This window comes from Peromyscus maniculatus, chromosome 5, assembly GCF_049852395.1.
Source record: "Peromyscus maniculatus bairdii isolate BWxNUB_F1_BW_parent chromosome 5, HU_Pman_BW_mat_3.1, whole genome shotgun sequence".
In the NCBI taxonomy this organism is placed as follows: Eukaryota; Metazoa; Chordata; class Mammalia; order Rodentia; family Cricetidae; genus Peromyscus; species Peromyscus maniculatus.
Genome location: NC_134856.1, coordinates 75,187,420 through 75,211,125, shown reverse-complemented (window position 1 = coordinate 75,211,125; position 23,706 = coordinate 75,187,420). Strand labels below are relative to the sequence as shown.

The following is a 23,706-nucleotide window of genomic DNA, read 5'->3' as shown; positions in this document are numbered from 1 at the left end:
ATGAGATTGTGTTTTGTGCTTAACTGTTTCTTCTAAAGAGGATGACTTGTTTTTACATATTTCATTTTCATTTCAATTCACTTCTCTAAGAGTCTACTTAAACCATTTGCTAGATTGAAGATCACTGAAACCTTTAATTACAGAAGAACTCTTAAAAAATAAAATTAGCGGAAACATTACAGTTCTTAATGTTCATCATTCTCCACCAATGCAGGAAGACACAGATCACAATTACTACATATCTCGGATATATGGCCCAGCAGATTCCGCCAGCCGAGACCTGTGGGTGAACATAGACCAAATGGAGAAAGACAAAGTAAAGATACACGGGATACTGTCCAACACTCATAGGCAAGCAGCGGTAAGTGCTTTCACATTTAATATTTCTTCTCTTCACAGTGAGAAAAGTGTCCAATTAATATATGGTTGTTTTGCAAAGACTCAGCTCTGTGATTGTCATGCACAACTACATATAACATACTAAGGAAAACAAAAGAATTGTTTTGATAATCTCATCATATTTACCATAGTGTATCTGATGGGTTGCATATTTTATTCTAAGACATGATTCATATTGGATTATTTTCAGGTTATGCAACACTTTAAAGCTTGCTTGATCTTGAATCAAATCCCATACTTGGGTTTATTGTTTCTCATGTCAGAAAAGAAGTAACAAAGTGCATTTGTGATGAGGACAACATGTGCTGACCAAGTTACAGACTTCAGAGAGGAAACTGTATATAAGGGAGAGAAATAATACAGAAAGCATCAAACTGGTATATAAGCCTGGGCTCATTATTTACCAATGACCTCTCTGGGAGCAAATAATTTATTCTGAGGCACTGTTTTGGTACCAGTCAAGTAGCATTAGAGTGGACGAGATATTCACATCATACACCCCTACATGAAGTTGCCATCAATATCCGATTCTATGTACCAGGACACATACTTAAATGGCTCTTTTGCTTTTTACAATAACTTTATGATTCAGATATTATTGAAAAGTCTCTGATCTCCACATCTGTACTGCCATACTGTGACATACACCACCCCTATACACATCATATGCATATGTGCACAGGCACACACACACTAAATGAAATAGTTATAAAAATTAAATATAATTGATATCCAGTTGCTAAAGATAAGAAAACTGAGTCATGAAAAACCAGGGACCCTACTTACATATATCCAACCAGGAAGTAAACCTGAGATGCTAAAGTAGACAAACAAACTAGCAAGTTCTTGCTAAAATGCATGTTAAAATTGAGCATGTGAGGCTTTGAGGTGGCTCAGGAGATGAAGGCCTTTTCCCCTGAGCCCAAGACCGGAGCTCCATCTTCCTTTGGGACCCACTTAGTAGAAGGACAGGATCAACTCCTGCAAGTTGCCCTTTCACTTCCACACATGAAACATGATACAAATTTGTCCACAGATATGCATACACAAAAGTAAATAATAAATAAATGTAAAAAATAAAAATGCCTGATTCCAGAAGTTTCTTTGGTGATCATTTCACGGTAATGCCACATTCAGCATTTTAAATTTTTACTTAGTTTTACTGACATGAATGACAGTGGGCACCTTGTTGCCCACTAAACCCTGACACCTCACTTCAATATGACTTGAAATCTAAGCACAATAAGTTTAAGTTTTCAGATGCTACTGTCATTATCTTAAAACAGAATCAGTAGAGTTCATGGTAGCAGTTACTTAGAGAGGCACTGACTTCATATACATTCATTATCAAAACTTTTGGTAATGACCTTTGTTCTGTACATGTGAAACTTCCTATTGCATATCACAGGGGACAGTTAAATGATGGATGATGATAAGTCATGATGAGCCACTGAATTTTCATCAGACAGGACATGCTTTTTTGAGTTAGAAGGAAATAACTGTCTCATCTTGCTGAATTCTCCTATCCCTTTTCTCTTCCGTATCCAGGCCACCCTAGGCAAGATGGCCGACTCAGAGCTGATTCACTGTGAGATTTGGAACAGACCCTTTTAAGAAGGGGAAATGAAAAAGATCAGATTAGGACACGGCTTATCTGGAATTTGTTACTTTTGTTAGCCTTCTGATCCCATCACATTGCCCATAAAAGGGTGTAAAACACATACTCGACATGAAGATATACATAACTCATATGCAAATATACGTACTGCATTTCATATATACACATCTACATATAGGTACATGTGCTAAACATACATATATACATTTCCACAAATACTTTATACAGATAAACACTTTACACACACACCACATGCAGATACACAGACGCACACTACATATGAATAACTCCACATTCAGATCTACATACCACATGTACATATACATAGGCATATACACAGAAGCATGTACCACATATACATATATACATTCCTGTATATACCACATATAGATAAACATATCTCACATACCCCACATATAGATATGCATATCCCACTTGCAAATATGCACACCACATTTACTTATATAGACACCACAATAACACATATAGATCCACATGTCACACACATTCTGTATGCAGTTATTCATATTATACATGCAGATAAATGCACTACACATGCTCCACATGCACCATACATGTGCTCCACATACAGGCAAGCGCAACACACATTCCATACAGATAATATTCATTATACACCGTACACACTCACTTTTACACCCATACAGCACGCTAATACACCAAATCACAAGCACACAGCCACACTCAGACACACTAACTCATGGCAAAATGCACAGTAAAATTATTTAAATTCTTATTTTTTTGGATATATAAGTTGCTACTTGAACTGTCATGTAAATAATGTAATATCTTGAAAAATAGTTGCCAAATAGATTTTTACATTTTTATCTCATGGCATTCTTTTTAGAGTATTTCATATGTGCCATTTGGGACTCCCTATCTTTTCCTTATTACCTGGTTCTTTGATCCATTTCCATGACATCTTCCCTCAAAAAAGAAAATGAGGAGGAGGAGGAAGAAAGGAAAAAGAAAGAAAATCAAATTGTGACAGACAGTGTAAGAACTGTAATGTCAAAGTTGTGTTGACCAGGGTGCCTCAGGAAGGCCACACAACTTTCACCTCTCAGCACACACACATACACAACACACACACACACACACACACACACACACACACACATAAACATACATGCACATGCACACTCATATATATACACACAAACACACAGGCATACATAAACACACAGGGATATGATCACATAGATAAATACACATACATACAGACACTCAAACTCAAACACATGAGCACACACAACTGAATAGACACAAATGTACACAACACAAGTCTACATGAACACACACATAACTATACATACACACACAAAGACACACATGAACACACATATACATACGCACGCATGGGCACACACACACAGGTACACATGAATACCTACAGACACACACACAGGGACATGCACAGGAACACAAGAACACACACAGGAGTGCACACACAGGCAAACATGAACACATTCAGGCACACACATAGACACATAGGCACATATGAATACACACAGGCACACACAAACATACACAGGAATGCATACACAGGCACACATGAACATCTACAGGCATACTCACAGGAACACTTGAACACCTAGGAGTGCACACACAGGCACACATGAACACGCACAAGTCACATACACACACACACACACACACACACACACACACACACACACACACACAGGCATATACATAACAATTATTCCTCTCGATGTTACCCAGATCCTTACTAACCTACAAGAGAAAACAGGAAATTGGAAACAGGATTGCACACAAGGGAAGATTTTCTCATACCTCATAGACAACTCTTGATGGAAAGCTCTCTAGTAATTTGGGTAGAAGCAGAATTTAAATTTGAGCCCTAAGGGGAGGCATGTGGATTTCTCCAATCTTATCACCAGTTTATGTAATTTGCATGCTCATGGGTCCACTTTCTGTCAACAAATTAGACGGGGGGAAAAAAAAAACAAAGAAAGATTTTGCTAGAGAAAGACCCAGGGGCAGCTAATGTTGTTCTGAGTAAGCACTAGATATAGCATGATAACCAGAAGCCTGAGCTTCCTGAAGAAGCAATGCCCACCCCCTTCCTGGTTCCCCAGAGTTAATAGAGGAGGCGACAAGACAATGTCTTACCTGGGAACATAATTTAATGAAAGTTTTCCCTTCCATCACCATCCTCTATAATTTCAACAATAGTTTGGAATCTTGGGTGTTTGTTCTAGAGAAGAGGAAGGTGGAAATACAACAGACTTTTTCCATTTCCCCCCAATATTTCAGAGTAAAGTAAACTTAGAAATCATTTAATTTGTGTTTGACATGCCAAGATGCTCCATTTCCTTCTTTCCTCCTCTTTTTAAAATCATAATCTATAGTATTTATGTAACATATATGCATGATAGAATCTAATTTCGTGTGTCTTCAGTGTTTCCATTGTGCATCTGTTTATGCCACATTTCTCCAGTCATCATTTAAGATCTGTGTAAGGTGGGTGCTAAAGACTAATTTTGCAGTTGGCAGATTAAAGCAAGAAGCATGCCTTCCTGGAATGTTGGAAAGAGAAATTTTTATACAAACCCACAGCATATGGCAAGCAACAAGGCAAACATTCTACACAAAAATTCTTACAGTTATTTGGGTATTTTTGCCCTTTATTCAAAGTCACAGTTATGAGGTGGCTGTCCTGACATTTCTGATTATAAACCTAGAAGCCAGCCTGGGCTTGTTTCTTCTCTGTGTCAACCTTTCATACTCTGTTGATCTGTGTATTTCTTCCATATCCTGAATCCACATTACTTAACACAGTCTGGATGCACAGTTTGATTCAACAGCCAAACGTATTAGAACTCTTCTGTCCTGAAACATTCAATGACATCCTCATTCAAAACTCCCAGAGAATCATTCCATCTTAATGCAAGGCATCCAGGGTTGGAAATGAGGAGACCTTGGCTCCCATGCTCATTTTCTCAGATTGTGACCTCTCTGTACCTCAATTTTATAACTTGAAAGAAAGAGATAAAAAATACCCGCCTCCCTATCCAGAGTTATTGTGAGATTATAAAGGAAATCACCATGAAAGGATGCTGAGGACCTTAAATGATTGATTTTGTTTTTGGAAAGTTCTAATTCTTTATGAAAAATAATAATTACCATCTGCCTGGGAATAAAGCTCAAAACAGAGTGCTTACCTCGCATACAGAGAGCCCCAGGCTAGTGCCCCAGAACTGCAGAAACTGGGTGTGGTGAAGATGCCTGTAACCCCAACATTGGGGAGGGGGAAGCAAGAGGATCAAGAATTGCGGATCCTCAGTGGTTACATAATGATGCCGAGGGCAGCCCAGGCAAATTGAGACAGTTTGTCAAAAATAAAGAAATCTGCCAAAAGCAAAAGCTCCACTCAAAGGGGGACTGGAGAGATGACACGGAGATTCAGAGCATGTGCAGGGTTTGCCGAGTTCATTTCCCAGCACCCGCATCAGGTGGCTCACAACCATTTATAACCCTAATGTCAGGGAATTTGATACCTTCTTCTCGCCTCTTCACACACTTGCATGCATACATGAGCATACTCCCACAACAGACACATACATGCATGCATACATACATACATACATACATGCAAAAATGAAATTAAAATAAATATTTAAAAAAAAACAGGATCACAATAGTTGAAATTATGAAAACAAGTTATTTACTATTGAAATATGGCAGGAGGGTACATGTACAGGACTGGGCTCAGTTCTGTAGATTTAGCTAATGGGACTTTATGGCTAAGGTGGAGAGTACAAAGGGGTGAACAACACCCCTTTCTTGAGGACTTAAATTTAAGTCCTATTTCTTACCAAAATGATCCCTCAAGACTGAGGGAGTTTCTAGTTAAACTGACTTAATGCCACTCTTTAAGGTGTGGGACAGGGTGACCAGAAGTCACAGGGAGATGATAGGAGATGAGCAACCTGGTAAGACATTGAGGGCGAGTTCAGGTTGAGCTAACACCACAAGCCTTCTTGTTTTTGTTAAAGTTGTTGTGAAAGGGCATAAATGGGCCCAGCAAAATATTCAGAAGCATTACTAAACACTAGGTTCTGTTCAAAGAATTGGAAGGATGCGTCAGACTCAAGCGGGAACTTGTACTAAAATCATTCAGGTTTTTTGTTTGTTTGTTTGTTTTTTCGATAAAATTGAATGGTGTGGAGACTCAGAAGTCCAAGGTTGTAGCTTAGTTAAAAAGGTAGCTTATAGGCATCTAAGTCCTTTTTCCAGGTGACAGGATGGAAAGACAGACAGACCAACAGACTGACAGATTTGATAGTGGATGAATGCGTGGATAGAGTGAATAAAAAAATACCAGATTGATGAATGTATAAATATACATGATAACAAAACTGTTACATCTGTACACCATTATCCCATTGTGCCTACTTTTACTGGACAATTGTAATGTACCTTTGTCTCAAATAAACACTTTGCCTTAATTTTTCTTTTCTCCTTTTATTGATGGGAGTGTTGATTCTTGGAATGAAAAACACCAGCAGAATGGATTGCTAGGAGCACTGTTCTTTGGTCATTTTGCTCTATTTTAATGTGGGTAAGGTTTGTAATGAATCTAGGTGGTTTTTTTTAATCTGGTGATTGTTTTAGATTTTTAATTTTCCTCCATGATTTCTCTGACAACTTGATGACATTTAATCAAAAATAATGACCTGGAATCATTCCCTTCCACAAAACTAATATAATTAGAGTAGTGTTGACCCACCATAATCACTGACTTTAGTAAACTTTTGTCAACAACTAAGGAGAAGTATGTTACTAGTCATTCAGTTACTCTTGCTGCTTTTTCTGAGTGTAGAAATCCAACTAGACCAGAAGGAGCTATAGATAGAAAGCCTGTAAGACAGGAACCCAGTGAAATTCACCATGACCAATTTTATGTATTTAAAAAACAATCTTTGCTTTTCAAAGTAAGAATTTGTCTTAAAAATTATGTTTGATATTATGAAGATATGGCTCAGCAGTTGAGTACTTATATGTGTTTTCCTGAAATATAAACTCAAACACTGTATTTTTTAAAATAATATTTATTTATGTTTATTTTATGTGTATGCCTGAGTATATGTATGTAAACCACTTGTGTATAGATGTCCATGGAGGCCTGAAGAGGACCTCTGATCCCCTATAAACAGAAATACAGATGGTTGTGAGCCACTGGATGTGGGTGTCAAGAAAACAACTTAGGTCCTAAGAAAGAGAAGTAAGTACTGCTTTGACATGGGCTGAACTTCCCGTATGGGTTGGGTATTGTCTGTGGCAGAGGTCTTTTTCTATTGTATTTGTTTAAGTGGTGTGTGTGTGTGTGTGTGTGTGTGTGTGTGTGTGTGTGTGTGTGTGAGTGTGTGTGTTCATACATACAGAGATCAGAAGACAGGTTGCATAAATATCTCTTTTCCTTTTACCATGTTAGTCCCAGAGGTCTAACTCAGGTCAATAGTCTAGCTATCAAGCACCTTTACTCACTGAGCTTTCTCTGCAGCTCAGGTTGGGGTTACTCTTTACACTGATGACAAGCATCAAATACCACAGCTTTGAAAATCAATACATTAGCAAAAGTAGTATAAATTTAAAATTTAAAAATCTTCATAAAATCAGAGACAATCTCTTTGTATTCTTCTGTAAATTTAATTTAAAATTATTTACAAATATAAGTTTATCTCTTTAAAAGAGAAGATTAAGAGCTAAAGTTGAACTTGGTCTAAATTTAATTTTTAACCCATAATCAAGTTTTGAATTATTTAAACCTTCTGATGAACTTCAACTACTGCATTTCAAACCTTTGAATATGAGCTGGGAAACAGCTTGATGAAATGATGAGCCAGGGGCTTAGGACCAGTTAGTTTGGATCTGAGTATGCAGTCTGTCAGTAACTAGTGTGACCATGAATGTGATGTTTATCTTTTCTTAATTTATTAAATGGGAATAATGATAGCATTGAAATTCTAAGCTTGTCACTAAGATTCAATGATGTAACACTTGTACTATGCTTAAAATAGTACCTGACCCAATGTTAAGGGTGTCTTCTACATTAATAGTGATATTTAGTATGCAAATATTTAACTTTAAAACAGTTATTTCCCAATGGCTGGAAATTGGGAGCTCTATTTTCTGAAGGGAATATTGGAATCTACTGAAGATAGGAAGGGCATTGTGGAGCTCTAAATAGTAGGAATGATATCTCTAAACTCACAGGAATGTTCGGTTGCCCTGCTGTGTGAGCATCAGTGATGCCAAAGGACTGAGTCATCCATGTTCCCTGGTATACTCAGTCAGAAACAGGCTCTCCCAAGTCAGCACTTAAATACTCCCAGTAGAAAATTTTAGGGAATATAACTTCAACCACATAAATACACTGAGGTGATGTTATCCAGAAATCAGTCTGCTTGTCATTTTATCCTGTTTTACACTTGTCAAAGTTTCCTCTCAGCAATGGATTCAGAGTTTCAAATACTACGTATGTTACATAGAACCTCCCAATCCAAAATGAAATCAGAGACAATACCAACAGTACTGGGCATTTGTGGGAACTGCACGACTTTAGCTACCATTGCTGAATCCAGATCTGAGTTAAGGATTTGATGAAATTCCAATTTGACAATCCAATGGACTAATGTACTGGATTATCTAAGTAATTTGTTGTATTACTTTGAAGAGTTTGGTTGGGCAGTTATTTTCCGAACCATGGACAACTCAAGGTAGCTGTATTACCATAAGGGTATCCAGCATGAGTGACAACTCATGAAAGCTGGAGCCCTCAATTCTCTGCATAACTCTCAGGCATCTAGATAGGTCAGTGGGTTTCTTCTACCTACCTCCAGCCAACTCAGCTGTTGTTTAGTGCTTGCATAACCTTGGGCCCTGTGTAGCTTGCTGATTTCAGGAACTTCTTACGGTTTGTGAGAATTTAGATTTTTCATGTTTATTGTTGTTTGGGTTTTAGAGATGGAGACATGGTACAGAGAGTATGTTCAGTGGAGACCAACAAATATACACCTAAGTGAAGTACAATACTTGTAGAGACTTGCCTGCAAAGTCTTCTCCAATTTAGAGCATTATGGACATACCAATGAGTTAGGGAAAACAAGATGTGGTGATAGTTTCCTTAATCTCTAATTCTAAGGAGCCAGTACATCTGCTCATATTGCACTTTCAAGTTTATGAATCTCCCTTGATGAGTGTCGCTCCATATGCAGGGTTAATTAAACATTAGTTTGTTACCAACAAAAATGCTGGAGAGGATAGAATGTCTAACTCTGAAAATCAATTGCATTGATGGAGTGTAGTTGTCAAAAGACTAGCCAGTTCCCAGGTCTGTGTGTCTGCATATTGACTAGCTCCCTTACATGAACATTTTGATCCTTTAATTAGGTTTCTAATGATCTCAGCCATTGGATTCACAATCCATGTCCTGTTGACTCCTCCCAAAATGTGAGAATTGGTTAAAATATCCAGTTTTTGCAAATCCTACATGGAATAAGTCTTGTTAATTATTTGTCCTGCTACATTATTTCATTTTAGATTGTGTGAGGATTATTTGTTGCTTGGAAGCAGAATCTATGTTAAATCAAAAGACGTTTGCATTACTGGTATTTGTACATACACATATCTCGATATTCTATTGTCTCTTTAACACTTTTCTGTTGTAGAAACCTGTCATTTGATGTTTTCCTACTCATTCAGTTGTACAGTCAAGAATCACTGAGTAAAGTGGATACATTCTGAGAAATGTGTCCTTAGGCTGCGCAGTCACTGTATGGAGATTACAGAGAAAGTTGAGTTAAGTGTATAGATGTTGTCTGTGGCTGTAGATGACTGGAACATTCTTATACAATATAAGGACATGCTTAAATTTATAATACTTCACTGTAGGTAAATGCATTTCTGTAACCTCATGCGAGAGGAAAATAATATGAAGAAATTTAAAAAATAAACTGAATGAAAGTTTAGAGACTCAATTTCTGAATCTACCTCTAATGATAAGCAATAGAAGCATCTTATTTCTCAGTATGGGGAAGGGGAGAATAAAATTTCAAATTAGGATAAGGAGGTCATTTAGTGTGAAGACAGAAGTTCAGTGCTTCTCCCACAGTTAGTCAAACAGTTTTGGTCTGAGAAGAGTGCTCTCTGTCACTTTCAGAGTTTCAAATTTATTTTACTTCGTCTTAGTATTGTAAATATGTGTCACATTTATTCCTACATTTTGAAGAAAATTTAAAAAAAATTAAAAATGTTACATTTGGCTATGTCACTTGGCCCCAGAACATCCTGAACTCTACACTCCATTTCTATTCTATTGTTTAGCAAACATCTAGAAATGTCTGTCCTGGGCTCTGGCTGACCCACAGACAGCAAGCCTCTCCATTAGACACAATGAAATTTTTTATGTCTGAAGAAACAGGAAAGTCTGACAATGTTTAGGCTTCGAGGTTATCACTAGTTTTGAAGTGATACAATCACTAGTATAAACAAAAGATGTAATTGTCAAGACAGAGTTTTTGAGTCAAACCCCTGTGCTTTGAAATGATAGTCCCACTACATTCTGACAGTTTCAATTCATGACTTCTTTACAGTGTTCAGAGCTGAGATAATTTCAGACTTCTAAAAACCTGTAAAATTTTCTTAGAGTTCCCACATAGCTTTTTCCCTGTCCTATAAAACTGCCTTTAAAATAATAACATGTAGTTAATTACATTGGTCCCATACCTTTAATTAATCTATATATCTTGTTCTCATTTCATTAATTGTACATCATCATCTATCACCCTTGGTCCCATGCTGGCCCCATGTAGGACTTAAGTTGCATTTATTCCCCCACATCTTTTTAATGACCATTTCCTTCCTTCCTTCCTTCCTTCCTTCCTTCCTTCCTTCCTTCCTTCCTTCTTTCTTTCTTTCTTTTTTTCTTTCTTGTTTTCTTTTATGAGCTTGAAATTTCCTCATGGTTAATTGAAGATGTCTTCCTCTAGCAAGAATGCAACGATATTAGAACTTTGTCTTTCCATGTGCATCATATTAGGAGGTGCATTGACATGGCTCAATTGGTAGGTTTAAATCTTAATCCCCTAAAGCAAAGCTGAACAGGGTGTCCAGTAAGAGCCAATAAGGTCTTGATAACCCTGCCCTCAGGGATTGGCTGATATTATTATCTCACAGTTGTGAGAGAAAAAAAAATATGTTCTAAAAATAAGTTTGACCCACCCCTTGCTGCTACTCTTAGATGCTCCTTAGATGTCTTATCCATGAGATGATTTATCAAGAAGTTTCTTTCCACACCTGAGCTTGACCTGACACTGTCCAGTCTCTAGTTCTGTAAGAGTAAATCTCAAGTATTTGTAATTACATAGACTTAAGCATTCTATTTCTGTGGAAAAAAAAAAACAGATAATGCCATGCATGAAGACAGTGTATTTCCTTGGATGTCAACATCAATACCTGCTGATGGAGGCTCGTGATAATTTCTTTCTTCACTGCAAAATTACTATAATTCTTTTTGTAAATAAAAAGTTTTTTTTGCTTATCATCACATTTTTACTTACTAAATTTTACATTCATCCTCTTTAAGTACAGATAAACACTTAGCATGTCTGTCAAATTAAATGTTAATCCCATTCTTCTAACCCCTGTAAATACAGTACTTATGTTTATTCAAAGCAGCCAGATGAGTGCATTGTGATATTGCTCAGAAATATTACCTGGAGTCCTGACATCAACTCTACTAAAAAACAATTTCCCTTAATTGTCTTAATTCTTTCTTATGAAAGCACTTGATAGCATGTTCAAATATTGAAAGGATACATAATTCAATAATTTTCTGCAGTTTATCAAGAAGTAAATGAGGACAATTTTTATTTAGGAAACTAATTTTAGAGAACTATTGGTGTGCTAGACACATTCATGAACATAAATCATTGTTAACCATTATTAACTCAGTGCTTATATAGATTTAGGCAATATTTAATCATTTGATCCCTTGAATCACCCTTTCAAGAATAGTCTTTACATTAAGGTTAAATGTTTATGAAATCATAAAACCACTGTGCTGGCTAGTTTTATGTCAACTTGACACAAGCTAGAATTATCTGAAAGGAGGGAACCTCAACTGAGAAAATTCCTCCATAAGATCTTGCCCTATGGTATTTTTTTAATTAGTGACTGATGGGGGAGGGTCCAGGCCATGGTGGGTTGTTCCATCCCTGGACTAGAGGTCCTGTGTTCTATAAGAAAGTAAGCTAAGCAAGCCATAATGTGCAAGTCAGTAACAGCCCTCTATGGCCTCTGTATCAGCTCCTGCCTCTAGGTTCCTACCCTGTTTGAGTTCCTGTCCTGACTTCCTTTAATGGTAGATGGTGATGTGGAAGTATAAGCCAAATAAACCCTTTCTTTCCCAACTTGCTCTTGGTGATGTTGTTTCATCACAGCAATAGAGACTCTAACTATGACAGCCACCAACCCAAGACGATGTCAAATAAAGCCAAATAAATCCTTTTGTCACCAACTTGCTCTTGATCATGTTGTTTCATCACAGCAACAGAAATCGTAACTAAGACAGCCACTAACCCTACAAGATGACATGTCACTCCAGGTGTCAACCATTACAAAATCCTGCTAGAATGTTCGATAACTAGAAAAGAATGGCACAAAGTTCAAAAACGAAGTCTCACTGAATGAAGACTGTAAAAGACAAGCCTTCTGATTAGTCAAGGATCAATGCTGCTGCCATCTGCCAGGGAAAGCACTTTATGTGCCTTGTTCTGTATCAACAAAATTGTTCCCTTGCTATGTGCATCTTGCAGAAACAGACCACACCAAATCAAATCAATCATGCTTATCCAATGTTCATTAAATCATGTTTACTTGCTAGAAACCCAACATTTCCTAAAAATAAGCAACTTTTGCTAGAAACATCTGAGTAAATAAAACAACATTGTACTAAATTGGGTTATTGCACATAGTTCAATCTTAATTATACACCACTCACCTGAAACAGTGTGATCAAGATTTTATTTGATAACATAAGATTAAAATAAATTCTCCCATGCCAATAATCATATTAATGATATTCCTCCATGCTGACATGTTCAATAGCTAAATATGTGTCCCTCAAATAAATTTGAATGATTAAAGGTAGAATTTGAAAATCCATGTATAAAACCTGATGAAAATTCAGTTCATTCTTGAACATACAGTTTTTAGATCCTTTGTTATTATGGTCTTATGAGATCAGCAATTATTAAAACTTTAGTTACTTCCAATTTTCCTCTTTTAAGCTGCTTTCAGCAGTTTTGTGCCTAATAAACAGAAAATAAAAAGACCCAGGGGACTGGACAAGTGTCGAATTATCACCAAAACAAGGAGGACCTATCCTAAAACAAACAGCAGTTTGTTTTAATGGTGTTTCTGTAAAACATGGTTCTGGGAATTATAAATGGGACCCACAGCTTCATTGCCAAGTTATTATACTCAAAAATTAGTAAAGAATGATAAAGGTTTAAAAAGAAAGTTTTAACAAAAGAAGTTTGAAAATATATGCCTTGTGATGTGTCAAAAAGCTAATGAGCAGGCTTCTGTCTTCAAGAGTTCACATACACAGCATTGACTACTGAAATTGCTGTCATGAAACTACTGAGGAATAGACAAGTTAAATGAGGAAAAGAGATATTTTAGTTGCAACTGTTTGTAACTAGTTGTAATGTTGGGATTACTACAAGGACCACAGCATAGATGATAATAAATAGTCTAAAATATACAAAAGTATCAAGAAACTATCTATGGAATGTCAGACATCAGTCTGTATCTATGACTCTGAACATGCCTGATTTAACTGTCAACAGAAATTTCAAGAGATAGGGTTGGAGAGATGGCTCATTGGTTAAGAGCACAGAGTTTTATTATCAGCACCCACATTAGGTGGTTCATGGGGATCAGATTCCTCTGTTATGGGCAGGTACCAGCACTCATGTGTGTATACCAATTCACAGACCCACACATGTACACATAATTAAAAAGGATAAAATTTTAAATAACATTTAAAAAAGGAAACTTTTGAGAGAATATGTGTTTAGAACATGCTGTGTGATTTTGAAAGCCATAGTCACAGATAGATATAGCTGCCCTCAATTCATATCCAATTATCCGGCCTCATAATTCTACCAGCTCTTCAAAGCATGCTTCCAGAATTGTCTTCTATCATGAGACCAATGATTCATTTGCTTATCTAGAAAATTCTCTCTTCCCCACCTTTCCACAAAACTAAGACAGTTACCACATTTAATTGCTTTTATTATGTTACTTATACCTTTTATTTATTTATTTATTTATTTATTTATTTATTTATTTATTTATTTGGTTCTGAGTTTTAGAACTTCTGGTTAATGGTGGGGGTCAAACTGAGAACCTTCTATATGCTATACTTTGCCATATTCCTTTGTGTTTTGCTCATGCTACTAATCCATTAGTTGAGACTTCACACAGTCATTTTCCTTAATCATTTTTTCCTTTAACATTAAATATTTCCTGGGATAGTAGAAAGTCTAAGGTTAGATTTACTCTACCAGTTTCTGTGTGATTTTTTTTGTTGTTGTTGCTATGGTTTATAATTTTTGATGATGCTCGGGGTTCCCTTAACCTTTTGGGTACAGAAGCATTCCTAGACAGTTAGGGACAACATTTAATTAATGTTTACTGCATAGTTAAAGGATGCATGACTAATTAGTGACAACACATGTTCTTACAGCTAACACACATGACCTTTCCTCCTGCTTTCATCAGCTTAGTTAGTGCTCCTGTGGCTTTCCACTCTTCCAGCCAGAAATCCACACTGTCACCCTAGTCTATATCTCCAGTTTTCACATCCAATAGTAAAGAGTCCCTCTGTATTACTGTATATGCTACAGTTGCTGTTCTGTAGTTCAGGCATTGAGATTCTTTTAAATTAGAATGTATTAACTGTACAATGGCTATTATTAAAACTTTTATTTATTTATTTTATATGTATGGCCGTTTTGTCTGCATGTATATCTGTGTAGCATGTCCATATGGAGTGCACACCGGGTTCAGAAATTATTGGATCCCATCAGACTAGAGTTACAGAAGGTTATAAGCTGCCATATGTGTGTTGCAAATCAAACCCATGTCCTCTGGAAGGACAAAAAGTGGTCTTAACTGCTGAGCCATCCCTCATGCCCCCAAAACTGGGTCTCTTTATACCAATCTCAGACACATATATAAAGTGTTTTGGACTGTATCTATTTCTCTTATTACTCAACATTAAAATTTCTCCCCCATGGGGCCTGTTGTTTGTTTGTTTGTTTGTTTTCTCTTATTTTCCCTTATGCATTCTTATTTTCTTCCAGATTTCACATATGAAGAAAACGTATTGTATCTGCCTTTCTGAGTCTAGTGTTTTACTTACATAATGATATCTACCATTTTCCAACCATTTTCCTGCACATAATATGATTGAGTTCTATTTAACAGCTCAATAGCCCTCCATTCTGTATGAGTGCAACATTTTCTTTGTCCATTTATTCACTGATAGCTACCTAGACTGATTCTGTAATTTGGCTCTTCAGAATGATTCTATGGTAAACATAGGTATGTGAAGAACTCTGTGGTGTGTTGCCTTTAGGTTCCTTCAGGTATACACCCAGGAGTGATATAGCTAGACCATATGTCCCTTTTCCTACCACATCCTCACCAACTTCTGATTGTTTCATTATTTGTGTTTCTCAATGACAGCCACTTGGACTGGGGTGAAATGGAATATCAGGGTTTTAGGTGAATTTCTCTAAATTGTTGGATGTGTTTTTATGTATTTATTAACTTTGAATTCTTTATATAAAAAGTATCTTTTCAGTTCATTTTCCCATTTATTAATTGGATTACTCCTGATTTTTAATGTTTTGGGGTCTTCATATATTCTAGATACTAAGTGTCAGTAGGATGAATCAGTGCTAAGGATTTTCTTCTACTCTATAGGCCATCTCTTCTTCACTGTGGTCATTGTTTCCTTTGCTGTACAGAGATTTTGTAGTATGCTGCAGTCCCATGGGTCAGTTCTTGCTATTATCTTTGGGTCAACAAAAGTTCTATTCAGAAAGTTATTGCCTGTCTTGATAGGTTTCTCATGTGGTTTCCTCTTGCAGTTTCAAAGCTTTGGGTTTTACCTTAAGGTCCTTGTGAAGAACTTAAGGTATTTCCTGTCTAAAAAGTCAATTTTGGTTCCATGAACTTAGGCTCAAATGCTACTTTTACATGATACTTTTCCTCCATATGGTTCTATTATGGATCCTTCAATGATACTCTCCCCATCACTAAGGAGACTTTGAACCTCCCTCACTGTCCTGGCTGCCTGTTTCATACAAGAGGATGAATGAATAGTGAAAACATGAACAAATACAACTCCTTTTCCTTGCCTGCATCTCTTTTATATGTATCATCCTGGGAAAAATAATAATCTAATTAGTTATGGGCAATTATGTTGAATAATCATTTGACTTGAAGGCACTTAATAAAATTCTAGTGCTTAATTGTTTATAATGATATTTTACTATAACACTCATTTAGGTGAGATACTAATTATTTTCTTAATTTTGTCTTTGTATCTCAGTATTTGAAATCATTGCCTCTGTAATCCAACCTAGGTTCAAAGTCTTAGTTTCCTCCCTGAGCCATACTTAACCACTCTGACCCTGAGTAGTTTTCACACTGAAGTGGTTGTAAAATAAGACCATGTAAAGCCATTCAGTTTGTACATCTAGATATTGAGACTGATGAGTGATTTATTCTGGGAGGACAAACCTGAGCTAAGAAGCAATGACTGAACTCTGAAATCCCCTCTTAGTGGCCCTTGTTGATTCTTTACCGGCCACTGATGGAGGGTTGTTTCTTACATATGAATAACTTCCTACCTCGAGTGATATCTCTTCTTTCTGCCTGAGGCATGGTGCAAGGTGGAAGGCAGTTGAGCAACCTGAGTCAATACAGAGAATGAGTTGCTGGAAGAATGTACCGCTTCCTGCCCTCCAGTGATATTCAGGCATGTTCCCCAGTGTTTCAAAGAGCTTACTGACAGAAACTGTTCAGATTACTTGAACATTGTAAATTGGATTATCTGTTCTTTTGTGTTTATGGACTACAGTGTAGTGTATCCTGTGTAGTACCCAGTCATTCTTGGTTTTTGTCTTTCATGTGTGTGTCTGTTACATATGGTTGCATATGCATGTGTCCATATGTGTATGTGTGAGTGTATTCACCTGTGTAGGTGCATGTGGATGCCAGGTGTTAACATCAGCCTTTTTCCCTCAATTGCTTCTCTATCTTATCTTCTGAGACAGGGATTCTCACTGAACCTGGAACTCACTGTTTGGGACTGGATTGTCTGGATTGCAAGTTTCCCAGAATATACTTTTTCCAGATCCTACCTCTGGGGTTAATGCCCAGCTTGCTGTGGGGTACTCAGTATCCAAACTCAGATCTTTATGCTTGTGTAGCAGAAACTTTACACAGTGATGCATCACATGTCCCCTGTCTTATACTATTTTTCACACAATATCCCTGTATCTCTCAGCATGTATCTTCCAAGATCACCCTCCAAACAAAGATTCTATCTAGGCTGGAGAAATAGATTAGTCCATGAAGTTCTTTCTGCAGAGTCATGAGAATATGAAACGAAATCCCTAAGCCCATACAAAGCCATTGTAATCTTCAATCCTGGTACAAGATGGAAGGCAGAGTGGATAATCCCTGTACATTTTGGGCCACCTAGTCTGTCATGCATGAAAGCAAACAACAAAAGAAAAGAGGCCCCACCTCTAACAAAGTAGAAAACGAGAACCTTCTACACACACCTCTGATCTTTTTGTGCATGTCTACCGTCATACGGGAACATGCCCATGAATCATACATGCAGCCCCCATACCCCATCATACACATTACATATACATTTGGGCATGTATATGCAGTCTCTTGCACATGAAGTTTTTATGTTTTGTTTTCTGTTATGAATTTTCCTCAGTCATTAGATGTGTGTTGACTTGGAGGCACAACTCAAACTAGAGTAACACTTGAAAGAATATATAGAAACCGTGACTAAGGAAGGTTCATGTATCATGTAAGACAGGAGCCAGAAGCTAAGAGTATTGGGTGTAAAGAACCAGAAGCTGCAGTTTATGGCTGGCATGAGGACTATAAGGTACAGAGCTGTCCAGTAACACGTTCTAATTATGGTTAGGCCTTAAGTGTGATTCATAAGTATTTCTGTTATTCTCAGGGACAAAAGACTGCAGACTAAAGGATTTTAGAACAAGGTAATAAAGTGATGCTAGACAGTAGCTTCAAGGAGTACTGGACCCAAGGATCTGTAAAGAAATGTGTGTGTGTGTGCATGTGTGCGTGCATGTGTGTGTGTGTGTGTGTGTGTGTGTGTGTGTGTGTGTGTGTGTGTAGGGGGGAGTTCTCAGCAGTGACTCAAGAGAATGTATACATTTAGCAGTGCTATCCACATTGCTATTGTAAGGGGTAGGGAATGCCATGGTGATAAGTTTATAAGATGGCCATTTTAGTAGGGAAGTGGTTCAAACACAGATGTGTTTCCTGAAGATGATGGATTCTTAAGTTTTCTTTCAATGCCTATTTAAGGTTCTTTAGCTTGTGTGTTATTTGTGCACCATAGTCTAACTCAAAACATATTTAAATACCTGCAGTGTCTGAGAAAACATATATCATGTGATTCTCTTTCATCCTTGGTTAAAACTAGGTTTGTTAGTGACAAGTATTTAAAGTGAAATGGTAGTGAGGATGTAGCATTACTAATGATCATGGGAAGACATTAGAATGGTGGTATTCTGTCCATTATGATAATTACCCTCATCAGATTATTTTTGACATCTTTCAGACACATCAGTTTAGTATTATTGCTTTCATTTTAGTGTTATCAATGGCCACTCATTCCAAGTGGCACAGTAAAAGCATTTTTATTTTACTGTTAACATAAAATAAACGTGATGAAAAACATTTTAAGAAAATGTGGGTTTCAAGAGAACGGAAAGAAAAACTAATTGAAAGTCACTGTAGATTCTGAATGATTAACTTCGTGCCAAATAAGTCATTAGAAATCTCTGAAGGATATGAAAAGGCAATCATTTGCAAAATTGGAGAGAACTAAATTCCAATAGATATACTCTTCTGCATTTTAATTTGTAGATTCATAGAAATGGAATGTAGATATGGTTGGATTTTAACGTAATAGCCCTTGTGTAAAGTCTGCAAATGCTGTTGAACTTTAACCCAGGCTAATTAACTTGCCTTTGAATACAAATAAATGCATATATGTATATATACATAGATAGATGAAATATATACATACATATATGACAGACAGATAGACAGATAAATTATTAATTTTAGGTCATTGTGTTATGTGTTGCATGTTCTTGTGTTTTGACTCATAATGCTTTAGGCATACAAAAGCTATTCTGTCGTATTTTACTAGTCTTGTATACCAAATATACCCATGCAATTTCAATTAACATATTAAATTGCATGGGTATATTTGGTTTAACACTAATGTATATTGTTGATGACCTAGGCTCCTTTTGGAAGGCAAAAAATGTAAGACTTTTGAACCTTCTACCTGAATCTATCCAATTTCCCCTGTACCAAATCGAAGTAACTCTGCAGTAGCTACTGCTCATCCTGCAACTATGTGCTTTTCAAATAAACACGATATGCTATGTCTGCATAGCTCACTGCAATAAACGAACATGAGGATGCCTTAACATCTGCATCTACAGGTCCATGACATCATCTTCCATCAGTCATTTTTTTTTATTTTAGATTTACATAAAAACAATAAACAAAGCCATAATAGTGTAAAAAGCACTATCTTTGTTTTTCAATCTACTGGTTTTTAATCAACTGGTAAAAAAAAAAAAACAAACTATTCCCAAATATCTTACTCATCAAATGACAGAAAGATCTTGGCAAATGATAAAATAACAGTGGTAAGGACTGAGAGAAAATAACTTTATTTAGAATTTAAATTTCCAGACACTCTTTGTAAAAAGAAAAGGAGGCTAATAGACCATAATAACCTAATTTTATTCTTTTCATTTGCTTCAGAAATGTAATTGCGAAAAATATGTTCTTTAGTGCCATCCAACACTTAGTTTTTAAGGTCAACTGCAATACCAATTGAGTAAAGGAGAAACATCATTTAGCTTTAATTGAAAAGCTTTCTAGTTTACATATACCATTCTTCACATTATTGATTTTTTTTCTTTTTTCGGTGTTGTTTCTTACAGAGAGTGAACCTGTCCTTCGATTTTCCATTTTATGGTCATTTTCTACGTGAAATCACTGTGGCAACTGGGGGTAAGTTGTTTTCTATGTATTCACCTAAAAAAAAAATCTACAATTTCACTAAAGTTTTTCTTTTTAATGTGTCTTGTCTTACAGGATGGATGAAATTTATTAAGAAATCATGTGCACAATATATATACACACTGTAATTAAAATGTAGACCCCTGTCTCAAGTAAACTTAAAAACTCATGTCAGTGATTGGGCTTCTATTAATTAAGATCTAGCTTAATGTAGTGCATAGTAACCAACCCGAGAAGATGGCTATATCATGCTTAGTGCTTCAAAGTACCATTTTTTAAAAATACCTGTTTAAAAAAAAAACACAGTATCTTCAATGATACCTATCCTCTTTGTAAAAGCATTATTTCAAAGACACTCTTTTTGTTTAATTAAGCTATAATAGTAAAGTTGATATATAAATCTCTGTACCTTGCTTAAATCAAACTTAAATCAGAGGCCTCACCAAGATAATTCAGATGCTGACCAATATATTCACACTGCAAACAAATTCTCATTAAAATTTTCCAAATAAACATGTAGCTTGACTGCTTTTGTACTGCCCGTTCATTCAAGCAGTTCTGACCCAGACCCAGTAATAGGCCTTGTGGAAGGGAGGACAGACTGTGGTTCTTGGCTGAGATCATCATCTCAACTAAGGCACAGAAAGGGAAGTGATATGCACAAACAGTGATCAGAAATGCTCAAGGAGGAGGAAGTTACTCAAAAGGAGATGATTTCTGTTGAGCAGCACAAGAACAATTTAGAAAAGAACCAACCTTTGGAGCTGACCTATAAGTGGGTAGGATTTTATAAGGCAAAGAAGCAATGAGTAAAAAGTGGAAAGAGAAAAGATAGTCCAGAACATCGAGTGCTTAGTGTAGTCATAGCCTGTGGCTTATACCGAATGGGTTCGAAAAGAATGATGTGGGGACTTTAAACCAGGAGCTTGAGCAGAATCTTGCTAACCTTGGGTTTTCCAGAATAGATCTAGTCTGATCTGATAGTGGGAGGCAGGGGAGGAGGAGGAGCGGTGGTAGAGGAATTAGCATATTTTTCTCTCTTTAAATGTTAATATTGTATTTCATTATATATTATGAAATTATATAGCACTATAATAGTGTATTATATAACAAGTTATGCAATAATACAATGATATGGATAATATGTTATATAATGATGTGATATTATAAATAATAATAATATAATTATTGTAGTAGTCTTGTGTAGTTGGAAACTTTCCTGTGTCCCACCCGGTCCGCAGCCTCTCAGACCCAAGTAAACACAGAGAGGCTTATATTAATTAAAACTGCACTCCCTGTTTTACCAGGTAATATTATTTCCTTCTTGGGTCTCTGAGGGAGTTGAAGATTAGACAGTTGTAGTAACAATTTTCCTCGTTAAGAAATTCAGAAAAGAAAGCCAGTAAGAGGTGTAAAGTATATAAGTTTGAAAGATATCATAAAATAGTTTTCTGTTGATAATGCAAGTTAGGATAGATAGTGAATTAGGTACATTTTGGACTCACCAAAATAGGATAGATAATAGAATATTTTATGCACTAGACATTGTTGATCTATTTATTGCTTGTATATATTGTATATAGTTATTTTGCTTATTGTATATAGTTTTTCTTATATTAGTTATAACTTTTTATTTTTTTATTTTTATTAGACAAAAAAAATGGAGAAATATGGTAATATTTTATTTGTGCTTTAATAAAGCTTGCCTGAAGTTCAGGGGGGAAAGGCCAGCCATTTTAAGTAAACAAGAAATGAGACAGCACACGCCCTTAATATGATCACTTAGCAGGTGGGGTCTCTGTGTGTTCAAGGCCATTCTAGGGAACAGAGCCAAGTGTGGTGACACACACCTTTAATCCCAGTACCAACCATAGAGACCTGGAGGTCTGTACAGACAGACAGTGTCAAGGAAGTGAGGTAGCTGGGCTAAAATCGCCAATGAGAGGGCTGAACAGCAAGGAAATAAAGGTGTGGATAGACAGGAAGTAAGATGCAGAGTTGGTGAGGTAAGGTTGGCTGGTGGCTTTCCCTGTTTCCTGGATCTCTCTAAGGCGTTCACCCTTATAGTTGGCTCCTTTTTTTTTTTTTAATTTAATAAGACCATTAGAAATTCATCTCCAGTCTTGGTATTAAGCTTATTCTTAAATTAATTAAATGAGAGTACATATATATGCACACATGCAGGCATGCATATGTACTACAGAGTATGTAGGGGGCTCAAAGGACAAATTGAAGGAGCAGGCTGTCCTTCACTCTGTGAATCTCCAGGACAGAACTCTGGTCATCTGGCATGGCAACAAGCTCTTTTACTCACTGAGCCATCTCGCTAGCCCAAGATGGCAGAGTTTCTATTTTTTTTTTTTTTGTAGCTATAATTTCTGATCCAGAATAGGGGAAGTGAATTTTTAATCCTTGTGGTTAGAAAGCTTTCAGTCAAAAGACTCCATGAAAATGCAGTGAAAAAAGCTATGAGTTTGGAGATCTGAACCACAGACTCTGGTACACCTTTGAGAATGAGGAGACCTTACAAACTAAAAGACAATGTGACCAGTATCCAGGGTCATTGCACATCTTAAATAGGCTACTCACCATAGAAGGCTCAGAAGAGAATAGAAACTGCAATTAAGTTTAAAACCTTGATCTCAGGCCATTACTACCAGGTGAGGGCCAAGGATTTTTAAGTAGGGACATCAGCTTCCATCCTATTGACTATCAATTATCCTTGATTGTGTCTCAGAATTCTGTTAGATCCTATTTCTATATCAACATAGGAAAAACAAAGTAGAATGTTTTCATGGTGAATACAAGCTGTATAAACAAATAAAGCAAAAGCTTTGAACTACACTTCCTAATAATTACCTCACCTATTTTGTTTTTTTCCCATGCTTTCTTAACCACCCTCTATACACACACACACACACACACACACACACACACACACACACACACACACACACAAACACATGCATATGCACATACACACACAATATAGTACCCCATATTGCTCTTATACAATACAATTTCAATTCAGAAACTGATTTTAAAATACAGACAAATACATAATTCATTGTGGCAAATCTTTGTGTTATGTACATGTATATATTTATGTGTCATCGCAAATAAACTTCATTTCTACTTTAAATTTTAAAATTAAACTAAATACCAGGCTTTTATTTATAACTATAAAATGGTCTTTGGTTATTGAACATTTTAATATTCAAAAGCTTCAATCATCCATA

The 23,706-nt window shown here is 36.4% G+C and overlaps 1 protein-coding gene across 2 annotated transcripts in view; it reads left to right on the top strand.

Moving 5' to 3' along the window:
• Nucleotides 1–23,706, top strand: part of Plxdc2 (plexin domain containing 2) — a 403,601-nt gene that overhangs the window by 196,178 nt on the left and 183,717 nt on the right. For both annotated transcript variants that reach the window (XM_076572690.1, XM_076572691.1), the window contains 2 exons: nt 215–361; nt 20,389–20,458. In XM_076572690.1, coding sequence (XP_076428805.1) covers nt 215–361; nt 20,389–20,458 — 217 coding nt within the window. The remainder of the gene's footprint in view (nt 1–214; nt 362–20,388; nt 20,459–23,706) is intronic.